The sequence below is a fragment of the Euleptes europaea genome, chromosome 14, assembly GCF_029931775.1.
Source record: "Euleptes europaea isolate rEulEur1 chromosome 14, rEulEur1.hap1, whole genome shotgun sequence".
NCBI lineage: Eukaryota > Metazoa > Chordata > Lepidosauria > Squamata > Sphaerodactylidae > Euleptes > Euleptes europaea.
Window position 1 is genome coordinate 44,505,322 of NC_079325.1, and position 21,076 is coordinate 44,526,397.

General features: G+C 45.3%; 1 protein-coding gene across 2 annotated transcripts in view; it reads left to right on the forward strand.

Moving 5' to 3' along the window:
• Positions 1–6,915: 6,915 nt before the first annotated feature.
• ATP6V1G1 (ATPase H+ transporting V1 subunit G1) overlaps positions 6,916–21,076 on the forward strand; it is a 59,880-nt gene continuing 45,719 nt past the window's right edge. The window contains exons 1-3 of one of the 2 annotated variants that reach the window (XM_056860739.1): positions 6,916–7,049; positions 13,633–13,733; positions 15,545–15,759. In XM_056860739.1, the coding sequence (XP_056716717.1) occupies positions 6,968–7,049; positions 13,633–13,733; positions 15,545–15,718 (357 nt within the window). In that variant the 5' untranslated portion in view covers positions 6,916–6,967 and the 3' untranslated portion in view covers positions 15,719–15,759. Of the gene's footprint in view, positions 7,050–13,632; positions 13,734–15,544; positions 15,830–21,076 lie in introns of those variants that run through there. The other variant, XM_056860738.1, reaches the window with a different exon arrangement.

Here is a 21,076-nt window from a genome sequence, read left to right on the forward strand (position 1 = left end):
GGCGCCCTCTGCCCCACCCTGCTCGCCTCTCACAAGCCTGCCGCCGCGCCCCACCGAGTGGCAAATCCAAGGCAAAACCTCCCATGTATAAATGGCCTCTTTCTTTTTCTGTCTCCCTCTGTCCTTTTCTTTCTCTCCCTTGCTCCATTTCTTTCTCCCTTTCTCTCTCTTTTTCTTTCTTTCTCTCCCTCCCTTCCTTCCCTTTCCCCCTCCCTTCCCTTCTTTCCTTCCTTCCTTCCTTCTTTCCCTCCAGCGGCTTCTCCGGCACCCTCTGGGTCTGTGCGGGTGGAGGGGCGTGCAGTCCTATTCCACCTTTGAAGTGCCCACAAGCTATCCTCCAAACACCTTTCCATTTGTCTTGATATGTAGAGAGAAAACACTAAGGAACTAGTTGCCAATCTCCAGGTACTAGCTGGAGATCTGCTATTACAGGTGATCTCCAACCAATAGAGATCAATTCCCCTGGAAAAAATTGCCACTTTGGCAATTGGACTCTATGGCACTGAAGTCCTTCCCCAAACCCCGCCCTCCTCAGGCACCACCCCAAAAACCTCCCACTAATGGCGAAGAGGAACTTGGCAACCCTAGCCTCTCCCTCTGGGCCCCCTCTGGGGGTGGTATTCAGGTTACATTGCCGCATTGGCACTCGGCGATAAATAAGTGGGGTTTTGGTTGCAGTTTGGGCACTCAGTCTCTAAAAGGTTCGCCATCACTGGACTAGGCAAGCGCGTGATGTGAAAGACCTCAGCATGAGACTCTGAAGAGCTGCTGCCTGTCTGAGTAGACAATACTGACTTTGATGGACCGAGGGTCTGGTTCAGAATAAGGCAGCTTCATGTGTTCATGTTTTCAACATGTAGACAGGAATGAGCCAGTAGACATTGTTTATTTGGATTTCCACAAAGCTTTTGACAAAGTCCCTCACCAAAGACTCCTGAACAAACTTCAGAGTCATTGGATAAGAAGGCAAGTCCTCTTATGGATTGGAAATTGGCTAAAAAGCAGGAAGCAGAGAGTAGGACTAAATGGTCAGTTCTCGTAATGGAGGGACGAGAGCAGTAGGGACCCTCAGCGATCTGTATTGGGACTGGTACTTTTCAACTTGATCACAAATGACCTGGAGTTAGGGCTGAGTAGTGAGGTTTGCAGATGACACCAAATTATTTAGGGTGGTTAAGACAAAAATGGATTGCAAAGAGCTCCAAAAGGATCTTTTCAAAGTGGGCGAATGGGCATTGAAATGGCAAATGAAATCCAATGAGAGAAAGTGCACAGTGATGCATATTGGGGCCAGTCATCCTAGGATTGCCAACCTCCAGGTACTAGCTGGAGATCTCCTGCTATTACAACTGATCTCCAGCTGATAGAGATCAGTTCCCCTGGAGAAAATGGCTGCTTTGGCAATTGGACTCTATGGCATTGAAGTCCCTCCCCTCTCCAAACCCCGCCCTCCTCAGGCTCCACCCCAAAAACATCCCGTCGGTGGCAAAGAAGGACCTGGCAACCCTACTCACAATGGTTGGAGGGAGAGGTCAACCACAAATCAGGTTGAAAGGACAACAGGAGGCATGTAATAGATGAAAAGCAATGAAAACCCTGCATGCTCCTCTCATGAAAATTAGGTGTCCTTCTAGGTGCTGAAATGCTTGGATTTAAGAGCTCCATATTTCTACAGCATGCCCACCTTGTATTTAAAAGCACGTTACACATTCATAACATTTGAATATTGTTACACATTTCAAAACATTTTTTTCAGCATTCCCCTAAATTTTCCATCAGATTTTTTTTTAAAGGCCACAGGAAAAAAATGGAACCAAACAAAACATGTTTCCATTTTTTTTTTCCTGGCCCTCACATCTCTAGGCCTGACTCAGTATAAGGCAACTCCATATGTTCCATTTTAATAAGAGCATGTTGACTTATTCAAATGTTGATTGACACTATGAAAAAGGCAAAAAAGCATACATAAGTTGAAGATTTAGAAGTGGCAAAGAAATAGCCAGAAAGGCAGACGATTCAACTGCAAACTCCGATGATATAAACAAACAAAAAAACATGAAAGGTTTTTTTTTTTTTTAAAGAAGGGAGAAAATCATACAAAGCATCTGGAAAAGGCAGGTTGTGTGTTGATATTTTTTACAGGGAGATAGACAATACTGTCAGTGAACAAAACCGTTGTCATAGTGCTGTGCAAAAAATTATGTCAGTTTTAACAATAGCAAAAATGGAAAACATCAGTGAGACAGAAGTTTCTTCAGAAATGGAATTGGGCTTGGTTTCCAACTGCAGAGCTGGGGTCTATAAGCAAGTTGTTATTTCAACATTTTATCAATGTATTTATTTGTTTATTAAATTTATACTCCACTCGATCCCAGAAAAGGCTGGGCTCAGAGCGGATCACATCATATATCATTCACAATATATAATTACATTAAAATACAAAAAAATATAGTTCTACAGTTAAAACCATAATTCCACAAAAACTAGCATCTGAACTGGTGCCCAATTTCTTGACACACAGGCCAGCACCACTATGATGTATACCAAACAGCACTGGAGACAGATCCAAATTACTTCTGGCGTTGAGCTCTTCAAAGGAAGAGTGTCGTTGCATTGCTGTGCTTCGGGGCAACCCAAGATGCCACATCAAGCACAATCTACTCTAGTCTTTAGCCCGAAGAGAAGACTGAGTGGTGATATGATAACCATCTTCAAGAACTTGAAGGGCTGTCATCAAGATCTAGGGAGGCTGCACTCTACTCAGGACTACCCTTGAAGAGTGGGAGCTGCAGCCTCTGTGAGCAAGAAAGCTAGCTAATTCATGTTTTCAATGAAAATAATAAAATAAATAAACAAACACTGATCCTCTCCCATGTTCTAGCCCAGCTCCCTAGACTCCAAGACCAGAACAAAGCTCTGTCTTTTTGTGTTTTGCAGAAGAAGCTCATGGCAACGATCCATCAGTCCTGCAGGGGAAATGGAACGACACACTCAATAACGAAGCCCAGGTGTTTTGCTTGCTAGTAGCCTTGATCCTCTATGAATGAATGCAGCCAATAACCAATCTTTCCTTACATTGGCCCTTCCCAGTTTCTGCATAGCTTCTCTTGTGTCAAGCAGCTTAGTCCCCAGGGATGCTAGGTTGGGGAACACTGATGTACAGTAACTAAATCCACATATTATCTCACTGGCTGGGCTCCGTTTTAAGTGTCTTATGATGTTATGAACTCTCTCTCTTTCCCCCTGTTCTTAGACCAAGGTCTTGAACAATAAAATCATAAAACTTAAATAAATAATATCTAAAAACTCCTCCCATCGACTCTTCTCTGCAGCCTCCCAAAAACGAGCAACAGAATAAGTACGCTGAGGGTCAGAATCCTCTAAGAGGAACTGAACCTTTTGCTTCAAAGTTGCTCAAGAAAATGCGGCCCTTTTGTTAAAACATGGTATAATCCATTTTAGCCTAATTTGGTACACAAAAAGACAATGCAAAAGGATATGTACCAAGGAGTCCACTGACTGAAGAGGGCAGGGACACAGCCAGTCTGAAAAGGGGATTTTTACCATATATTAGGGTTGTCAGGTCCCTCTTCACCATCGGCGGGAGATTTTGGGGGCGGAGCCTTAGGAGGGTGGTGGGGTTTGAGGAGGGGAGGGACTTCAATGCCATAGAATCCAATGGCCAAAGCGGCCATTTTCTCCAAGTGAACTCATCTCTATCAGCTGGAGATCAGCTGTAATGGCAGCAGATCTTCTGCTATTACCTGGAGGTTAAGCAACCAAAAATTAACACCTCTGTACTAATATCTAAGTATAGAAAGAAAGTACAGAACACAGGCAATGCTATAACAAAATGACAAAAGTGTAATTCATGCATATATTATACAAATGTATAAAAAACATATACAGTGACTTTCAATCCAAGGTTGAGGTCTTGAAAAAGAAAGGGTGAAAAGGGATATGATAGATCGTATCCCTTTTCACCCCTTCTTTTTCACCCAGCAAAACCATTGAAAAAGGGGTGTACAAATTGCAGATTTGGGGTTTCTTTCATGCCTCAAACAGATCTCTGGATAGGTAGCGTTTATGTTTTTTAAATAAATAATCAAGGCATAATTTTATTGCTGCTATTGGATATTGTAATTATCATCTGAATATGTTTAATTTTCTATGCAGCCTGCCGTCGCTTTGCAATCTACTTTTCACAGCTCTCTTTTTTACTATTCAGAAATTATCATTGAAGATTCCTTGCATCCTTTGTATTTGGGAATAAGCAAAAGTCATCTGCAATTATCTGATATTTGACTAATTGCCCATAATTACAATTTCCCTGGGTACAGAAACCTTCCTTCCTTGTTTATCAGTGGGTTCACCTATTGGGTAAATAATGACTCAGGCGTGAATTGCTGTCAGACTTTGATTTCTTTTAAATTATTATGGCTATTAATGACTTATTATGTTGAAATAACTGTTATGTTTATATATTTTTGTACTGAAACTGATGCTGGATCAGTTTTATGTTCTATTTACTGAAAATATAACAAATTTCTAAGATTACACAGGATCCAGAATTTCTTGATAGGGCTGAGGTTCAGTCTCCTGCCTTTTAACCTCTCTCCCCATAACTTCAGAGGAGGTTATTTCAAGCTCTGTGGATAGGGTTGCCAACCTCCAGGTGCGGCCTAGAGACCTCCTAGAATTACAACTGATTGCCAGGCTACAGAGATCAGGTCACCTGGAGAAAATGTCAGCTTTGGAGGTAGGGTTGCCAACTTCCAGGTGGTGGTTAGAGATATCCCGCTATTTCAACTGATCTCCAGGCCTCAGAGATCGGTTCACCTGGAGAAAATGGCTACTTTGGAAAGTGGCTTATATGGCATTATATCCCATTTAAGTCCCTCCCCAAACCCCACCCTCCTCAGACTCCACCCCCCAAATCTCCAGGTATTTCCCAAGCTGGAGCTGGCAACCCTGTTTGGAGGAAGGACATCACATCCCTGTAGGGTTGTCAGCTCCAGGTTGGGAAATACCTGGAGATTTTTGGGGTGGAGCATGAGGAGGGCGAGGTTTGGGGAGAGGAGGGACTTCAATAGTATAGTGCCATAGAGTCCACCTCCCAAAGCGGTCATTTTCGTCAGGTGAATGATCTCTATCGGCTGGTGATCATATATAATAGTGGGAGATCTCCAGCTACTACCTGGAGGTTGGTGACCCTGGTCTACACATTGCAAGCAAGCAGAGAAATGGGAGGGCCACGGTGGGCGTGTAGGGTGGCCAGGTCCCTCTTCACTACCTGCGGGAGGTTTTGGGGGCGGAACCTGAGGAGGGCAGGGTTTGAGGAGGGGAGGGACTTCAATGCCATAGAGTCCAATGGCCAAAAAAGCCATTTCACCCAGGGGAACTGATCTATATCGGCTGGAGATCAGTTGTAATAGCAGGAGATCACCAGCTAGTACCTGGAGGTTGAGCAAATCAAAAAACAGCACAAGCACAATAAACTGCAAATTCAAATATATAATAAGGTGAATAAGTGAAAAACATGAACATACAAATATAAATATGCAAAATACAAATACAAAATACAAACAAGCACAGACTGACAATATAAAGAACAAACATTTTCCCAGTCAAGTAACTTTTGACAAGCAGTATTGATATCAGATACAATGTATCATATATGAAGGTAAGTAACACTTCAAACTGAACAGTCTAAAATACTGTTAAAGTAACAATGTCCTTTTCATTCTTTCAAAATGGAGTTACTGTCTGACTTGGGAATAAATTGCAAAGCTGCCCCATAGCAAGATCACCTGGACGTGTTGCCTAGATCATCTGAACACGTTTCGCTATGAGCTTCACCAGCTGTTTAATCATATACCAAAGATAAACCATAATAGGTTCAAATTCTCAGGGAACCATAGTGGCTTCATTCAAGGATCTCAAAGTACCTGGAGGTTGGCAACCCTATGCGTATGTAAAGTTTCCACTACAGAGATGGCCTGTGTGTGTGTGTTAAGTGCCGTCGAGTCGCTTCCGACTCATGGAGACCCTATGAATGGAAGTCCTCCAAAATGTCCTATCTTTGACAGCCCTGCTCAGATCTTGCAAATTGAAGGCTGTGGCTTCCTTTATTGAGTCAATCCATCTCTTGTTGGGTCTTCCTCTTTTCCTGCTGCCCTCAACTTTTCCTAGCATGACTGTCTTTTCCAGTGACTCTTGTCGTCTCATGGCGTGACCAAAATACGATAGCCTCAGTTTAGTCATTTTAGCTTCTAGGGTCAGTTCAGGCTTGATTTGATCTATAACCCACTGATTTGTTTTTTTGGCAGTCCACGGAATCCGTAACACTCTCCTCCAACACCACATTTCAAAGGAATCTATTTTCTTCCTATCAGCTTTCTTCACTGTCCAGCTTTCACAGATGAAAAAGAGATGGCCTACAGCCACGCAAAAAAAAAAAAAAAAAAAAAAAGGAGGGGGAGAAATCCACCCATCTTATTATTATTATTTTTATTGGCACGTGGAAGCGCTTGGGCTGCCGGTCCTCCTAGCTTCTGCCATAGACACGCCCTCGCCTAGAGCGACGTTCCGCCTGCGGCTCCAGAAGACGCGGGCGCTTGGGTCGCCGGTCCTCCCAGCTTCTGCCATAGACACGCCCTCGCCTAGAGCGGCGTTCCGCCTGCGGCTCCGGAAGACGCCGGCGCTTGGGTCGCCGGTCCTCCCTGCTTCTGCCATAGACACGCCCTCGCCTAGAGCGGCGTTTCGCCTGCGGCTCCGGAAGACGCCGGTCTTCCCCCCCCTCCCCCGAGCTTTACGGAAAGCGAGAGCCGCAGAGTGCGGGAAGGGGGCCGCGTCACCCGTCAGGTGACAGGTCAGCTGACCGCCCTGCCCCGGCGTTCGTTCCTGTCAGAAGGGGCCGGCAGGAGCTGCAGGGGGCCGCCGCGACTTGGAGCCTCCGCCGCCAGCCATGGCCAGCCAGTCGCAGGGCATCCAGCAGCTGCTGCAGGCCGAGAAGAGGGCCGCCGAGAAGGTCGCCGAGGCCCGCAAGAGTGAGTGAGCCGGCCGGCTGGCTGGCTGTCGGGGGGGAGGGGGGAGGGGGGAGGGGGGGGTCTATGGGGCGCTGGAATAACGGCTGCTTAGGCCTGGTTCTCCTGTCGGTGTCTCTGCCACGTCGTGTGTCCCCCCCACCCCCCACCCCTTGTCCTTCTTCCGAGGAGTTCAGGGTTGCCTACAAACTTGTCTCCGTTTTATTCTTTTATATATATATATATATATATATATATATATATATATATATATATATATATATATATATATATTATATATATATATATATATATTATATATTCTTTTTATTCTTTTATATATATTCTTTTCGTTTATATATATATATATATATATATATATATATATATATATATATATATATATATATATATATATATATATATAAAATTTTGTAACATAAACACATAAAACAAAACAAACAAATACAATAATAAAAAGTAGAAAAGGGCAAGAGTCCAGTAGCACATTAAAGACTAACAAAAATATTTTCTGGTAGGGTAGGAGCTTTCGTGAGCCGCAGCTCACTTCTTCAGAGCTGTGGCTCTGCCAGAAAATATATTTTTGTTAGTCTTTAAGGTGCTACTGGACTCTTGTCCTTTTCTAATACTAATGCTTGTCTGAATTCACTCTCCTCTACTTAAAGAGAGAGGGATTCACATTCCAGTTGTGTGAAGAAGTGAGCTGTGGCTCACGAAAGCTCGTACCCTACCAGAAAATATTTTTGTTAGTCTTTAAGGTGCTACTGGACTCTTGCCCTTTTCTAATACTAATGCTTTGTCTGAATTCACTCTCCTCTACTTAAAGACAGATGGATTCACATTCTAGTTGTGTCTGAAGAAGTGAGCTGTGGCTCACGAAAGCTCGTACCCTACCAGAAAATATTCTTGTTAGTCTTTAAGGTGCTACTGGACTCTTGCCCTTTTCTAATACTAATGCTTTGTCTGAATTCACTCTCCTCTACTTAAAGACAGATGGATTCACATTCCAGTTGTATCTGAAGAAGTGAGCTGTGGCTCACGAAAGCTCGTACCCTACCAGAAAATATTTTTGTTAGTCTTTAAGGTGCTGCTGGACTCTTGCCCTTTTCTACTACTGCAGACAGACTAACACGGCTACCCACTGTGAATAATAAAAAGAAAATGCAAAAGAATATCAATTATATGATCTACTTAATGTAGTCAACATTACAAAATGCGTAATATCCTTTTGATCCACCAAAAAAGGGACCCATCACCAGGCTTCCGGAGAAGTGTCTAGACAGTTTGAAAATTACATTATTAATAGTAAAGTAAAAAAAAAAAGTTAAACTTATTTCTATAACTCATTAACTAATATAGTAAAATCCATTTTTGCCAGTTTATCCCAATATGTGACGGCCTTCATTCATGTTTTTTTAATTTCTTCCATATCTTTTCCATGTAGGAATTCTGTTAATTTGGCCATCCTCATATAAATCCATAATTTCTCTCTCCAGTCCATGATTAAAGGTTTATTTACTTGCTTCCAAACTTTGGCTATTGTAATTCTCCGTTTTATTCTCACAATCGTCCTGTGAGGTAGGTCCAAACTATTGGGGGGGCGGCGGGAGCTGTGGCCCAGTCGTAGAGCATCTGCTTGTAGGGTTGCCGACCTCCAGGTGTGTGTGTGTGTGTGTGTGAAGTGCCGTCAAGTCGCAGCCGACTTATGGCGACCCCTTTTGGGGGGGGGGTTCATGGCAAGAGACTAACAGAGGTGGTTTGCCAGTGCCTTCCTCTGCACAGCAACCCTGGTATTCCTTGGTGGTCTCCCATCCAAATACTAAGCAGGGCTGACCCTGCTTAGCTTCTGAGATCTGACAAGATCAGGCTAACCTGGGCCATCCAGGTCAGGGACAACCTCCAGGTAGTGCTGGAATAAGTAGAGACTGAGATAAAGAGCAGCACATAAGGCAAAAATGTATAATTAAATTAGCTGGAAATGTGAGCTTCCATTACTAGCAATTTATTGTGAATCGAAATTAATCATATGCAAAATCGTTTTTCAATATTGATGATTTTGCGTATGATTAATTTTGATTCACAATAAATTGCTACTAATGGAAGCTCACATTTCCAGCTAATTTAATTATACATTTTTGTCTTACTTGAGCCCACGTACTGCTCTTTATCTCAACCTCCAGGTAGTAGCTGGAGATCTCCTGCTATTGCAACTGATCTCCAGTCGATAGAGATCAGTTCCCCTGGAGAAAATGGCCACTTTGCAATTGGACTATGGCATTAAAGTCCCTCCTCTCCCCCAAACCATGCCCCCCTCAGGCTCTGCCCCAAAAAACCTCCCGCCAGTGGTGAAAAGGGACCTGGCAACCCTGCAATCTGCTTGGCATGCAGAAGGTCCCAGGTTCAAACCCCAGCATCTGCATTTAAAGGGACTAGGCAGGTAGGTGACGAGAAGGACCCCTGCCTGAGACCCTGGAGAGCCGCTGCAGGTCGGAGTAGACAATACTGACTTTGATGGACCAAGGGTCTGATTCAGTATAAGGCAGCTTCATGTGTTCATGGGTAGGCCTGTTTGTCTGTTGCAGCAGAAAAGAGCAACGCCTTAAAGCCTAACAACATTTCTAGTCTTTAAGGTGCTGCTGGACTCTTGCTCTTTTCTACTGTTCAGACACAGAGTAAAAGGCATGTAGTTAGGATAGGGTGTTGGGGGTTTATGGCTATAACTCCTTCTAATCCCACAGATTTAGGGAAGATGATGATGGTAAATCATCTCATCATAAGTAGTGTTTAAAAACAAAACCCAGCTGTAGAAAAGAGCCTGCAAGAGAATGTAGGTATCTGAAGACGTGAGCTGTGACGCATGAAAGCTCATGCCAGAAATTGTGTTAGGCTGTAAGCTGCTACTGGACTCTTGCTGCTTTTCTACTGCAACAGCCTTGTGAGGTAAACCAAGTGGAGAGAGAGTGACTGGCCCAGGGCCACCCAGCCAACTTCGTGACAGAATGAGGCTGGATTGTGTTATTCCAATATTGCAGGTGTGTGGTGGGGGGAGAGGAAGGAAAGCCAGAGCCAAGGAGGCAGCTTTCCTAAGTTGTGAGAAGCAAAATTTGAACTAAGGATGTTCTAGGCTAGAGAGTTCACTCTGTTTAGATAGGAGGCTTGTTGTATTCTGGATTGTCCTCCTACCCCAAAGCAACATCTTGGTTTGCATGATGGGAATTTAGGTCAGTGTTAGGTGATGGAGGTCTTCTCTGCTGGATTGGGTAAGTAAAAAAAAAGGGTGCATTGCTTAATGTTCTGGAAGAATGGTGTTGTGATAGTGTAAAAGAATAAAACGGGAAGGGAGAACTTGGAGGGATGTCAGCGGAGGAACTAATGCACAGAAGATGGGTTGGGGCTTGAGTCAAGGGTGAGTGGAAAGGAAAGGATGAGACAGCTAGCTCTGTAGTGAGATATTTGTTGTGCCTATATGGTGGAGGCAGCTGTTCTGATTGTGAATATGGAGGGAGGGAGTGGGGGTCATGCGAACAGAGCAGCTTCCATCTGTCAGACCATTGGCCCATCCACCCGAGCGCTATCTGTCCTGAGTGGCAGTGCCTTTCAAAGGATAGAGGCATATTTTTTTCTCCCTGGCCTACTAACTAGGAATCCCTTAGCTTTTGCCAGGGAACATGATCTCAACCCCCAAAACGATACCCATAAAGTGTAGAAGATAAGCCACGCCAATGGAGGCTGTGTGTAGGAAACGAAGGGAAGAGAGAGAAAGAGGGAAGTAGGCCACACAAGACTGGCGGTTATTTCTGGAGTGGGGAAGGGTAGTAAAGATGGGCAGAGAGAGCACATGTGGCCTTCAAGAATTTATGGTGAATTTTGAGAGGGGGAGAGAGTTAAGTAGTGGCATTTTTACAGCCGAGAGGAAAAGAAAGCAAATTGGGAAATCTGGGCTGTATTGGGCAGTTGACTCACAGTGTCATTTCTGTTTCTTTACTCAAGAGTAAAGCTGTCAGAGTAATTTGGCAGCCCTCTTATCAGCCTTATGCACAGCAGCTCATGCAATGAACACATGAAGCTGCCTTATACTGAGTCAGACCCTTGGTCCATCAAAGTCAGTACTGTCTACTCAGACTGGCAGCAGCTCTCCAGGGTCTCAGGCAGAGGTCTTTCACATCACCTACCACCTGGTCCTTTTAACTGGAGATTCCGGGGATCGAACCTGGGACCTTCTGCATGCAAAGCAGAAGCTCTTCCACTGAGCCACAGCTCCTCCCCAATGACAGTTTAGGCCATAGGTTGTTTGCAAGCTGCTTGGTTGTGGTGTGCAGATGACCTCCCAAGTCACATTTATATTTGAGCGTTTCAGGCCACTGTTCTCCCTGGGGGGACCCAAACCAGCTTACAAACTGGAAGAGGTTACACATTACAAAAATGTTCAAACAAATTTGGGTTGTCTGGTCTGGGTTCACCCAGCTGATTATCCTAGGAACCAAGAGCCCTGTTCCACATGATTCGTTATTCTGGACTGATTCTCTGAACAGTAGAGTGAATTCAGGACTGAGGAAGCAGCTTGCAGTGATTCTAATAAATTGGGAAGTAGGAATCTTAAGCTCATTTAAAATCCCTGGGTTTTGCATGCATTTTTGTGATCGGAAATGTCTGCTTGCCCTCTAGAATCTTTCCTCAGGGTCACCTTGGGAAGAGCAGCAAAGCCTGACACATGTACACTACCAAGATCATTAAGGTCATTGTGCTAGATGTTGGAAGGTTGCAAAATAGGGAAGTATCAGACTAACCCACATCCAGCAAATGCCTTGTGATGGACAAGATACAACCAACTGAAGCTGTTCAGAAACTGAGTCAGCCTCTGTTGGAAGAGTTGCAATGTCTAGCGTGCAAAGGAACTGAGAAGAAGATCCAGCGGGGGCGGGCAAGTGGTCAGCTAGATAGGGCTGTAAGGTTAGAGACCTTTCCACCCTTTCTCACACCTCTTGTCTGTCCTTAGGCTGATATTCTTAGGGGACAATTTCCTCCTTCTCAGAAGTCATTCTACCCTCTCTCTCCCTCCTTAGCTAGATAGACAGCTAGAGGCTCTGTCTCTCAGCTTTCCTATCCTAAAATGTAGTTCCCTCAATAAAGAGCAACTTTGTCTTTAATCAGTGAGTCTGACCCTTCTCTGCATACTTACATACTCTGCCAACAGCCTCCTCGCATTATGGGGCTGTTATATTTGAAATATACAACAGTCCTGTGAAGTAGGTTAAGCTGGGAGTGTGCGACTGGCCCACGATCACCCAGCAAGATTCTTCGGCAGAGTGGGGATTGGAACCAGGGCCTCCCAGATCCTAGATCAACACTAATCGCTATGCCATGCTGGCAACTAATAATAATCTATATAGCTAATTCCCAAGTGTGCCCCTTATATGTGGATACCTAAATCCACAGATAGGGGACACACTGGCCCCAACCAGGTTTTTCTGCAGATTTGGGGTACCCCCCGGGACTGCAAAAAAATCCAAAAAGTTTTTCAAAAATATATACAGAGGGTTTATATCCCCCCCAACTAAATAAAACGTTCTCTGTACATGCACAGAGAATTTGCATACCTTTGGTGACTGCCTAGAGGCAGCTGCTCTGGACCAGTGGGGACTCCGGCAGCTGCTTCAGCCTTGGCTGAGCTGGCAGGGGATGCTGGCAGCCCGTCTCGCCCACTGTGGCAGATGCCTGGAGGGGCTCCAGTCCTGCCCACTGCTTGCCTGCTGAGGGTGTGTGTGTGTGGACTCAGCAATGGGGTAGGGATGGGCTTCCTCCCCCACAAGTTTTGTCATGAGTAATAAGCATATGTAGCATTTGAATCTTAACACAAATGTAAGCAAAATATAATATGAACATACACCTGGATCCAAAGAGGTATTTCAGGTATGCCCACAGACATGGATGTAGTTTGAACTCTTGACTTTTTGCCCTCTTTACAACCCCCTCCCCACACAGTGCAGTATCACTTCTGGTTGCTTTTTGAGTGCAGTGTTCCTTTTGGCATTTGATATTCCTCCAAAGAGTTCAGGACAGCTTATATGGTTCTCCCACCCCCATTATAGCTCAGACTGGCTCAAGGCCTAACAATGAGCTTCGTGGCCAGGGTTTGAATTTGGTTCTTGGTCGAGTGAAATTGCCTTGTAAAGCTGATTCCGTCTAGTAACGGAATATCATTTCTCAAGAAATTGTAAATTAATGAAATAAGCATTTGGGGTCTAACCAGTAGAAAGCCCCTCCTAAAACCTGAAAGCACTTACGTGCTGCTCAACTTGCAGTTGAATCGCAGATATGTTTTGTATCCCACCCTTCCTTGCGGGAGCTCATGGTGCCATTCAAAGTTCTCACTTCCCCCATCTTTTTCACAACCCTGTGAGGTTGGTCAGGCTGAGAGTGCAACTGGGCCAAGGTAACCCCCAAGTTTCTGTGTCCGAGTGGGAAATTTGAGCCTGGTTCTCCCAGAGCCTAGTCCAGTGCTCTAACCACTACACCACACTGGCTGGCTGTCTAATGGCTCTGATGACTTAATGTTCCTGCTTCTCTCAATTTTTCTTGGGAAAAGGGAAGAATCGGAGGCTGAAACAAGCAAAAGAAGAAGCCCAGGCTGAAATTGAACAGTATCGCCTGCAGAGGGAGAAGGACTTCAAAGCAAAGGAAGCTGCGGTTGGTTAAACTCGAACTTGCTAATTTCTAACTCCCCACTACTTTCCCTCCATTCTTTTATTTGTTCCAAGCATATGTAGCCCATCTTTCCAGATTGACACTCAAGGTGGTTTCCATACGTGTAAGCCTGCATGAATTCTCTTCCTCAATGCTTTTTTCAGAATCTCCTTCACTTCCTCTAAATATTTCTGTAGCTCCTCCGTGTTGTGGCTGATGAAGGAAACACATGTGTAAGCCTACATAAACAACAATAAAATTGATTTAAAGTCACGTACGTGTTCTTAGAATCACACCCTATCTATTAATTAATAAAACAACAGGATGTACAATTAATAACAAAGCCATCTGAAATAGGACTGCCAGTCATCTCTCCTAAAGGGTGTGAAGGACATTCTAACCTTCGTCTCACATGACACTCCATTTCAAGCAAGGGGAGCCACCACTAAAAAGGCCTTAGCCCAGGCTTTGGCCTGTCTAACCTATGAAGAATGGAGAGCCAAAGTTGCAGAGAAAGATGAAGCTGGCACACATTCATTAATGCACCCTCCTTGCTGTATTTGTAGGTTAGGCTGACTTTAATTTTATTTAAATATTTATACTGTGCTTTTTTTCCTAATAATAATAATAATAATCCAAAGTGGCTTATTCTCCCCCCCCCCCAGTTTCACAAAAACCCTGTGAGGTAGATTAGGCTGCAAGTGCCTGGCTCAAGGTCACTCAGTGAGCTTCTATAGCAGAGTGGAGATTTGAGCCGGGATCTCCCAGATCCTAGTTTGAGACACTAACCGCTATACTAAATTGGCTTTCTTTTAAGTACAGGTTTGTCATGTAGATCCAGTTGGGCGCACCATGTGTTCAGCCCGCTCTGTCTCTTGACTGTTAACTCAGACCTGGTCTACCCATGGCAGTAGAATAAGGTGTTAGAGCACTTAGGTTGTACAATGGCTTGTATCACTTCAGATCACAAGGGAGGGGTCACATTTTTCAGTATATCCCAACATACAGGGGTATGTTGAAAATTAGCGAGGCCAGATGTGCTGTTTTTTTATATAGGAGGCTGTTAAAAATGGGGATCCCCTCCGACTGCGGTCTGAATTGGTTCTGCACATTCTACCAGCTCCGATCTCATTCTGCTGCGTGTCTATGTCACACGAATACATGAACACGTGAAGCTGCCTTATACGGAATCAGACCCATAGTTAAATTGTGGAACTCACTGCCGCAGGATGTGGTGATGGCTGCCAACTTGGAAGGCTTTAAGAGGGGAGTGGACATGTTCATGGAGGAGAGGGGTATTAATGGCTACTAGTAAAAATGGATCCTAGTCATGATGCATGCCTGTTCTCTCCAGGATCAGAGGAGCATGCCTATTATACTAGGTGCTGTGGAACATCGGCAAGATAATGCTGCTGCAGTCATCTTGTTTGTGGGCTTCCTAGAGGCACCTGGTTGGCCACTGTGTGAGCAGACTGCTGGACTTGATGGGCCTTGGTCTGATCCAGCATGGCTTTTCTTATGTTCTTAAAGTCAGTATTGTCTACTCAGACTAGCAACAGCTCTCCGGGGTCTTAGGCAGAGGTCTTTCACATCACCTACTACCTGGTCCTGACTGGAGATGCCTGGGACTTCCTGCATGCCAAGCAGATGCTGTACTACTGAGCCCAGGCCCCTCCCCACAGTCAGGCGTGTGCGACTGTGCTGATCCGCAGAACAAGTGTGACAGTCCCATGTCATTCCTAGAGGCTCAAGGCTGTTTCTCTGCAAGACGTGTCTCATGCTTCCGCCGCTCTGTTTTCTTCTGGTTGTGTTAGGTTCTTGGCTCCCATGGCAGCTCGACCACCGAGGTGGAAAAGGATACCGTGGAGAAGATGACCATCGTCCAGAATAACTTCCAGAAGAACCGGGAGGAGGTCCTGAATGCCGTGCTGGACTTTGTCTTCGACATAAAACCGGAGATCCACGAGAACTATCGCATTAACGGATAAAGGGAGCACCTTGACCTTCAGGAAGTATTCAGCAATATCAACTCTTGTGTCTGTCAGTACTCTTAGATGTGTTCCTCTTTCCTTTTTGTAAAAGATCTTATTTCCAAAAAAGATGTTGTAGATAATCTTTTCACTGGAACCTTTCACTAACCCTTTTGTATTATTTTTGGGAGCATATCCAAAGATGTCCCAGTTCCATCTGTCCTTCAAGTGCTTTATGGTGGGAATTCAAAGTGGCAAGGGAATAGTAGGTGACTTCTGAATAAGTATTAAACTTGGCATTTTGTGCCCAAGAAGTATTCTGGGACATAAGATTGCCATCAGGTCTACTGGGCTTTCCCCCCTTCTCTGTATACCTCTTACCTGGTGGACATGTGAGTACCGGATCGTTTGTCAAATGGTAACCCATCCCACTCCTGTAGAGGGAACTGGACTTTGTACATAAGGTCCAGTATCTTACCATAGGGACTAGAGCCCAGAGAGAAACCGTTTTGTGCAGTAGCGGAAGAATTTTGAAGTAGGTTCTGTTTAAATAAACGTAGTCTGTATTCCCCTGCTTGACTTGAACTGGATGCCTAACCTCAAAGGTGCTCTAAGATAATTAAAGCTCTTATTTAACCTGAAGTTGGCTTCAAGTTGATTTCTTGCTCCACTATCTTACTTCCTTCCCAAGACTAATTCCAAAAGCGGCTAGAGTTAAAGACATTACAGCCAGTTTGTTGCACCTCTCAACATGCCAAAATCTACCTGCATCTGGGGTGGGGGAGCCTGTAACAGTTCTTGGCATTCTTTCAAACTACAATTTCCTTGGCTTTGGAAAGGAGGGGGGAGATAAGGACTGCTTTTCACTGTATAGGGGTGTTGAACTCATTTGTTATGAGGGCCAGATATGACATAAATGTCATTTGGTCAGGCCGAGCCATGTGTACCAGCCTGCAGTAGGCTTGCCAGGCCAGATTAGGAGCAGGGGGTGGCTTCTGCAGCTGGCGAGCCCTACACGTAGATCACCCTCCCCAGCAGCCTTCAGGGGCAGTGGGGAAGGGTGATTACGCATTGGGCCGGAGCCCCTGCCTTCCAATCCCCACTGCCTGTGGGCTTGGACCTACATGAACATATGCATACATGAAGCTGCCTTATACTGAATCAGACCCTTGGTCCATCAAAGTCGGTGATGGCTACTCAGACCATCAGCGGCTCTCCAGGGTCTCAGGCAGAGGTCTTTCACATCATCTACTTGTCTAGTCCCTTTAACTGGAGATGCTGGGGATTGAACCTGGGATCTTCTGCATGCCAAGCAGATACTCTACCACTGAGCCACAGCCCCTAACTTGCTATTGATCAGTTCCCTGGTTATCACCTAATCAGCCCTTAATGGCCTTGGGCCAACAACAGCCTTGGCTCATCTGAACATCGCCCTCTTAAGGTGCCATCCTGCAAATAGGTTGCACTGTGGAGGTCCCAGCTGGCAAACGGTGTCTGCAGAGGCCAACAACGTCTGCAACCCAGACCGGAAAGGGAGAGAAGAGGGTAGCTGCCTCAGCTTGGATTGCAGGCCGGATAACAGCGCTCAAAGGGCGGGATCCAGCCCGTGGGCCTTATCTTTGACACCCTTGGTATAGATTTTCCCCACTCCCCATGGTGTCAGCGCTACCTAGTATGGTAATTCCCTTTGGGGGAGGAGGGTTACCTTCATCTGGGCTGATCTAGCAGAAAGCACTATTAAAGTCCCATACAAAATAAAGCAAGGGTGGCCCTTCTCCTAGTCAAAATCCTTTAGTACGCACAGATGTCTGTGTTTGTGTGTGTGGATGGCAACAGGGAACTGGGTTTTATTCTGTTTTGCACAGGGTTTTGATGATGGAAGAAGTAGCATGAGTCTCGCACCTCTTGCTGTTCTGCAAAACCAGTGCTGATCCACCTACTGCCCCAAGTGCTCAGAAAGGCATAGGAGGTATGGGTTGGGGTAGTCAGCAGAAGAGTTGGTTTTTATACCCCGCTTTTCTCTACTGAAAGGAGTCTCAAAGTGGCTTACAATCTCCTTCCCTTCATCTCCCCACAACTGACACCTTGTGAGGTAGGTGGGGCTGAGAGAGTTCAGAGAGAACTGTGACTAGCCCAAGGTCACCCAGCTGGCTTCATGCAGAGGAGTGGGGAAACCAACCCGGTTCCCCAAAAATGTCCCAGGTTTGCAGAACAATCTGAAATACCAAAAGAAGAACCCACTGGAGGGGGAGAGGATTAGAACACCCCAAAATAACAGATTTAGTGCCTGTAATAAAATAACCTTATGTACAAAGGAGCCCCGTGGCGCTGAGTGGTAAGCTGTAGTACTGCAGTCAAAAGCTCTGCTCACGACCTGAGTTTGATCCCGATGGAAGTTGGTTTCAGGTAGCCGGCTCAAGGCTGACTCAGCCTTCCATCCTTCCGAGGTCGGTCAAATGAGTACCCAACTTGTTGGGGGTAAAGGGAAGATGACTGGGGAAGGCACTGGCAAACCACCCCGTAAACAAAGTCTGCCTAGTAAATGTCAGGATGTGACGTCACCCCATGGGTCAGGAATGACCCGGTGCTTGCACAGGGGACCTTTACCTTTTTAAAAATAAAGTAACAAGTGCCCTCAGTAACTTGCTAGGCAACCACAATAGTATCGCCAGCTGTCAAACCTTTTCCATCAGTAAAAGGGAAATGAATCATGGCCATTTCCAGGGCTGTTTCAGCCTTTGAGGGAGGACTCACTGGGGCCAGGCATGGGTCTGGCAGCAACCACTGGGTGACTTGGATACTATGTGACTTGCATGACTCACCTAGGTCTAGCTGCTTGCTACTGTTCAACAGCAGCCACCCTATGAAAGCCAGTGTGGAGCAGCAGTTAGCAAATGCATAGAGCCATTGTGGTGTAGTGGTTTGGAGCAGTGGAGTCTGATCTGGAGAACCAGGTTTGATTCCCCACTCCTCCACATGAGCGGGGGAGGCTAATCTGGTGAACTGGATTCGTTTCCCCACTCCTACACATGAAGCCAACTGGGTGACCTTGGGCAAGTTGTGCTCTCTCAGCCTCACCTACCTCACAGGGTGTCTGTTGTGGGGAGGAGAAGGGAAGGTGATTGTAAGCCGGTTTGAGTCTCCCTTGAGTGGTAGAGAAAGTCGGCATATAAAAACCAACTCCTTCATATTATTCAAACCAAATCAGAATTTCCTTATAATATACATGCCAGGTCCATACCATGGCAGCAGTTTGCGCTTCAGAGAAGGGTCGGGGAGACCCAGATTCAATTCACGAGACTGCCAAGGAAGCTCACTAGGTGATGTTTGGCAAGTCCCATACTTCCAGCCTAGTGTACCTCACAGGATTGTTGTGAAGATAAAAAGGAGAGCGGTGTAAGCTGCTTGGCTCCCCACTGTGGAGGAAGTGGGGGTATAAATGAATTAAATAATAAATATAGCTAAAGATGGGAGGCAAAGGTATGTTGGTGGATGGCAGAGAAGGAGAGAATGAGGCAGGAAAACCTTGAGGGTTCTCTACCATGCAAATGGGCCTGGCCCAGCAGATGACACGGCACAAGTGAGCCATAGTTTTCCTAGGTAGAGACTGCAGGGAGGGGTAGCTGAAGACAACGGGGCAGGCGAAGATATGTTTGATATTCCTGATCTAATGGCTAACAGAGCAGACTACACAAAACAGTGAAGGAAAGATCTGTTAACTACCATGACTAAAGTTCCTCCGCTGACACCCCTCCAAAGTTCTCCCTTCGCATTTTATTATTTCACACTATCACAACACCATTCTTCCAGAACATTAAGCAATGCACCCTTTTCTTTTACTTACCCAATCCAGCAGAGAAGACCTCCATCACCTAACACTGACCTAGATTCCCATCATGCAAACCAAGATGTATTCCGGATTGTCCTCCTACCCCAAAGCAACAACAAGCCTCCTATCTATGTCCTGCATACCTCTCAGTGCCGGGGGCTGTTAACAGGGAAAGACTGTTACCTTTAAGCCCCACTTACAGACTTGAAGGCCTCTGGTTGGCCACTGTGGGAAATGGGATGTTGGACTAGATGGACCCTTGATTGGATCCAGCCTGGCTCTTCCTCTGTTCTTGTTACACATAATAAGAATGGAATGTCCATGTACGGAGTAGTATGCTTCCGAATATCGCTTGCTGGAGGTAAATAAGCTGGGTTAGGGTTGCTAGCCTCCAGGTGGTGAAGAGAACAAAGGACACCTCTGTATATATATCAACAGATATCAACAGATGAGAAATTCAGTACAGGAATACAGCTGTAAACAATGCCAACTATATTATGGCTATATTTTTACAGTATGTGGCAATATATCCACCAACAACAATTACCATCAACAGACCTGTGTATTTTTATGCATGTTTATATATCTCAACAAGTAAGTCACTCAAGAGCTTCCTTAATCAGGTAAGTTATTAAAACAAGGTCTGCTTGAAATTGTCCTGTAAGATGTGTTTTCTTTCTTTTACAGCAGCAGAATATGTGTTGAAGGAGAAAACGATCGTTTCGGAGCAAGAAGCCCAATTCTTCCTCAGTTCTTCAAAAATCCAATGCACGCAGTTATACATCACCCTCCATGATATCTGGTTTCAAATGAATACCATTTTCAAAATTAAAGTGCAATATGCTTCCCCAAAAGGGATAAGGTATTGAATTCCTTCCACGTTAGGTAAGGATTCAAGTGGCTGGAGATCTCCCATTATTACAATTGATCTCCAGGTGACAGATCAGTTCACCTGGAAAAAATGGCCACTTTGGAAGGTAGACTGTATGGTTTTGTACCCCACTCACCAAACCCCATCCTCCTCAGGCTCCACCCCCCAAAATCTCTAGGTATTTCCCAACCTGGAGCTGGCAACCCTAGTCAGGGTTGTTGTATTCATGCTGTGGTCATGGACTTTTGTTGGCTGTTGTTGGAAATGGGATCAGGAGCAAATTTCCAGAAGGTATGTTTTGATACCAATATTCCCAAACCTTGTGAGCCTTTGTTTTCGCATCATTTGCTCTCTTCTCGCCCCAGATATTCTCCAGTACAATTAACACACTTTTCAACATTGGCTGGTAGCCTACCAGTGCAATTTAAGGGGTTATTCTGCAGCGGCCAAAGTTGGAGGAAGGCTCCTTAGACTTGCCTGAGCAAAGTGGTTCAGTGCAGCAACCGATTGCGGTTAAATGGTATAAAAATGGCGTCAACAAAAGAATCAAATGCGACGGGTCAAAATCAGTGACAACGGCAACGTACCGTTTCGAAAACGAAAATTCTGCATCGGCTCTTCACTAAACACGACGCTGGCCTGGAGGGACCTTTCTTTTGATTCCACCGGGCTCTTC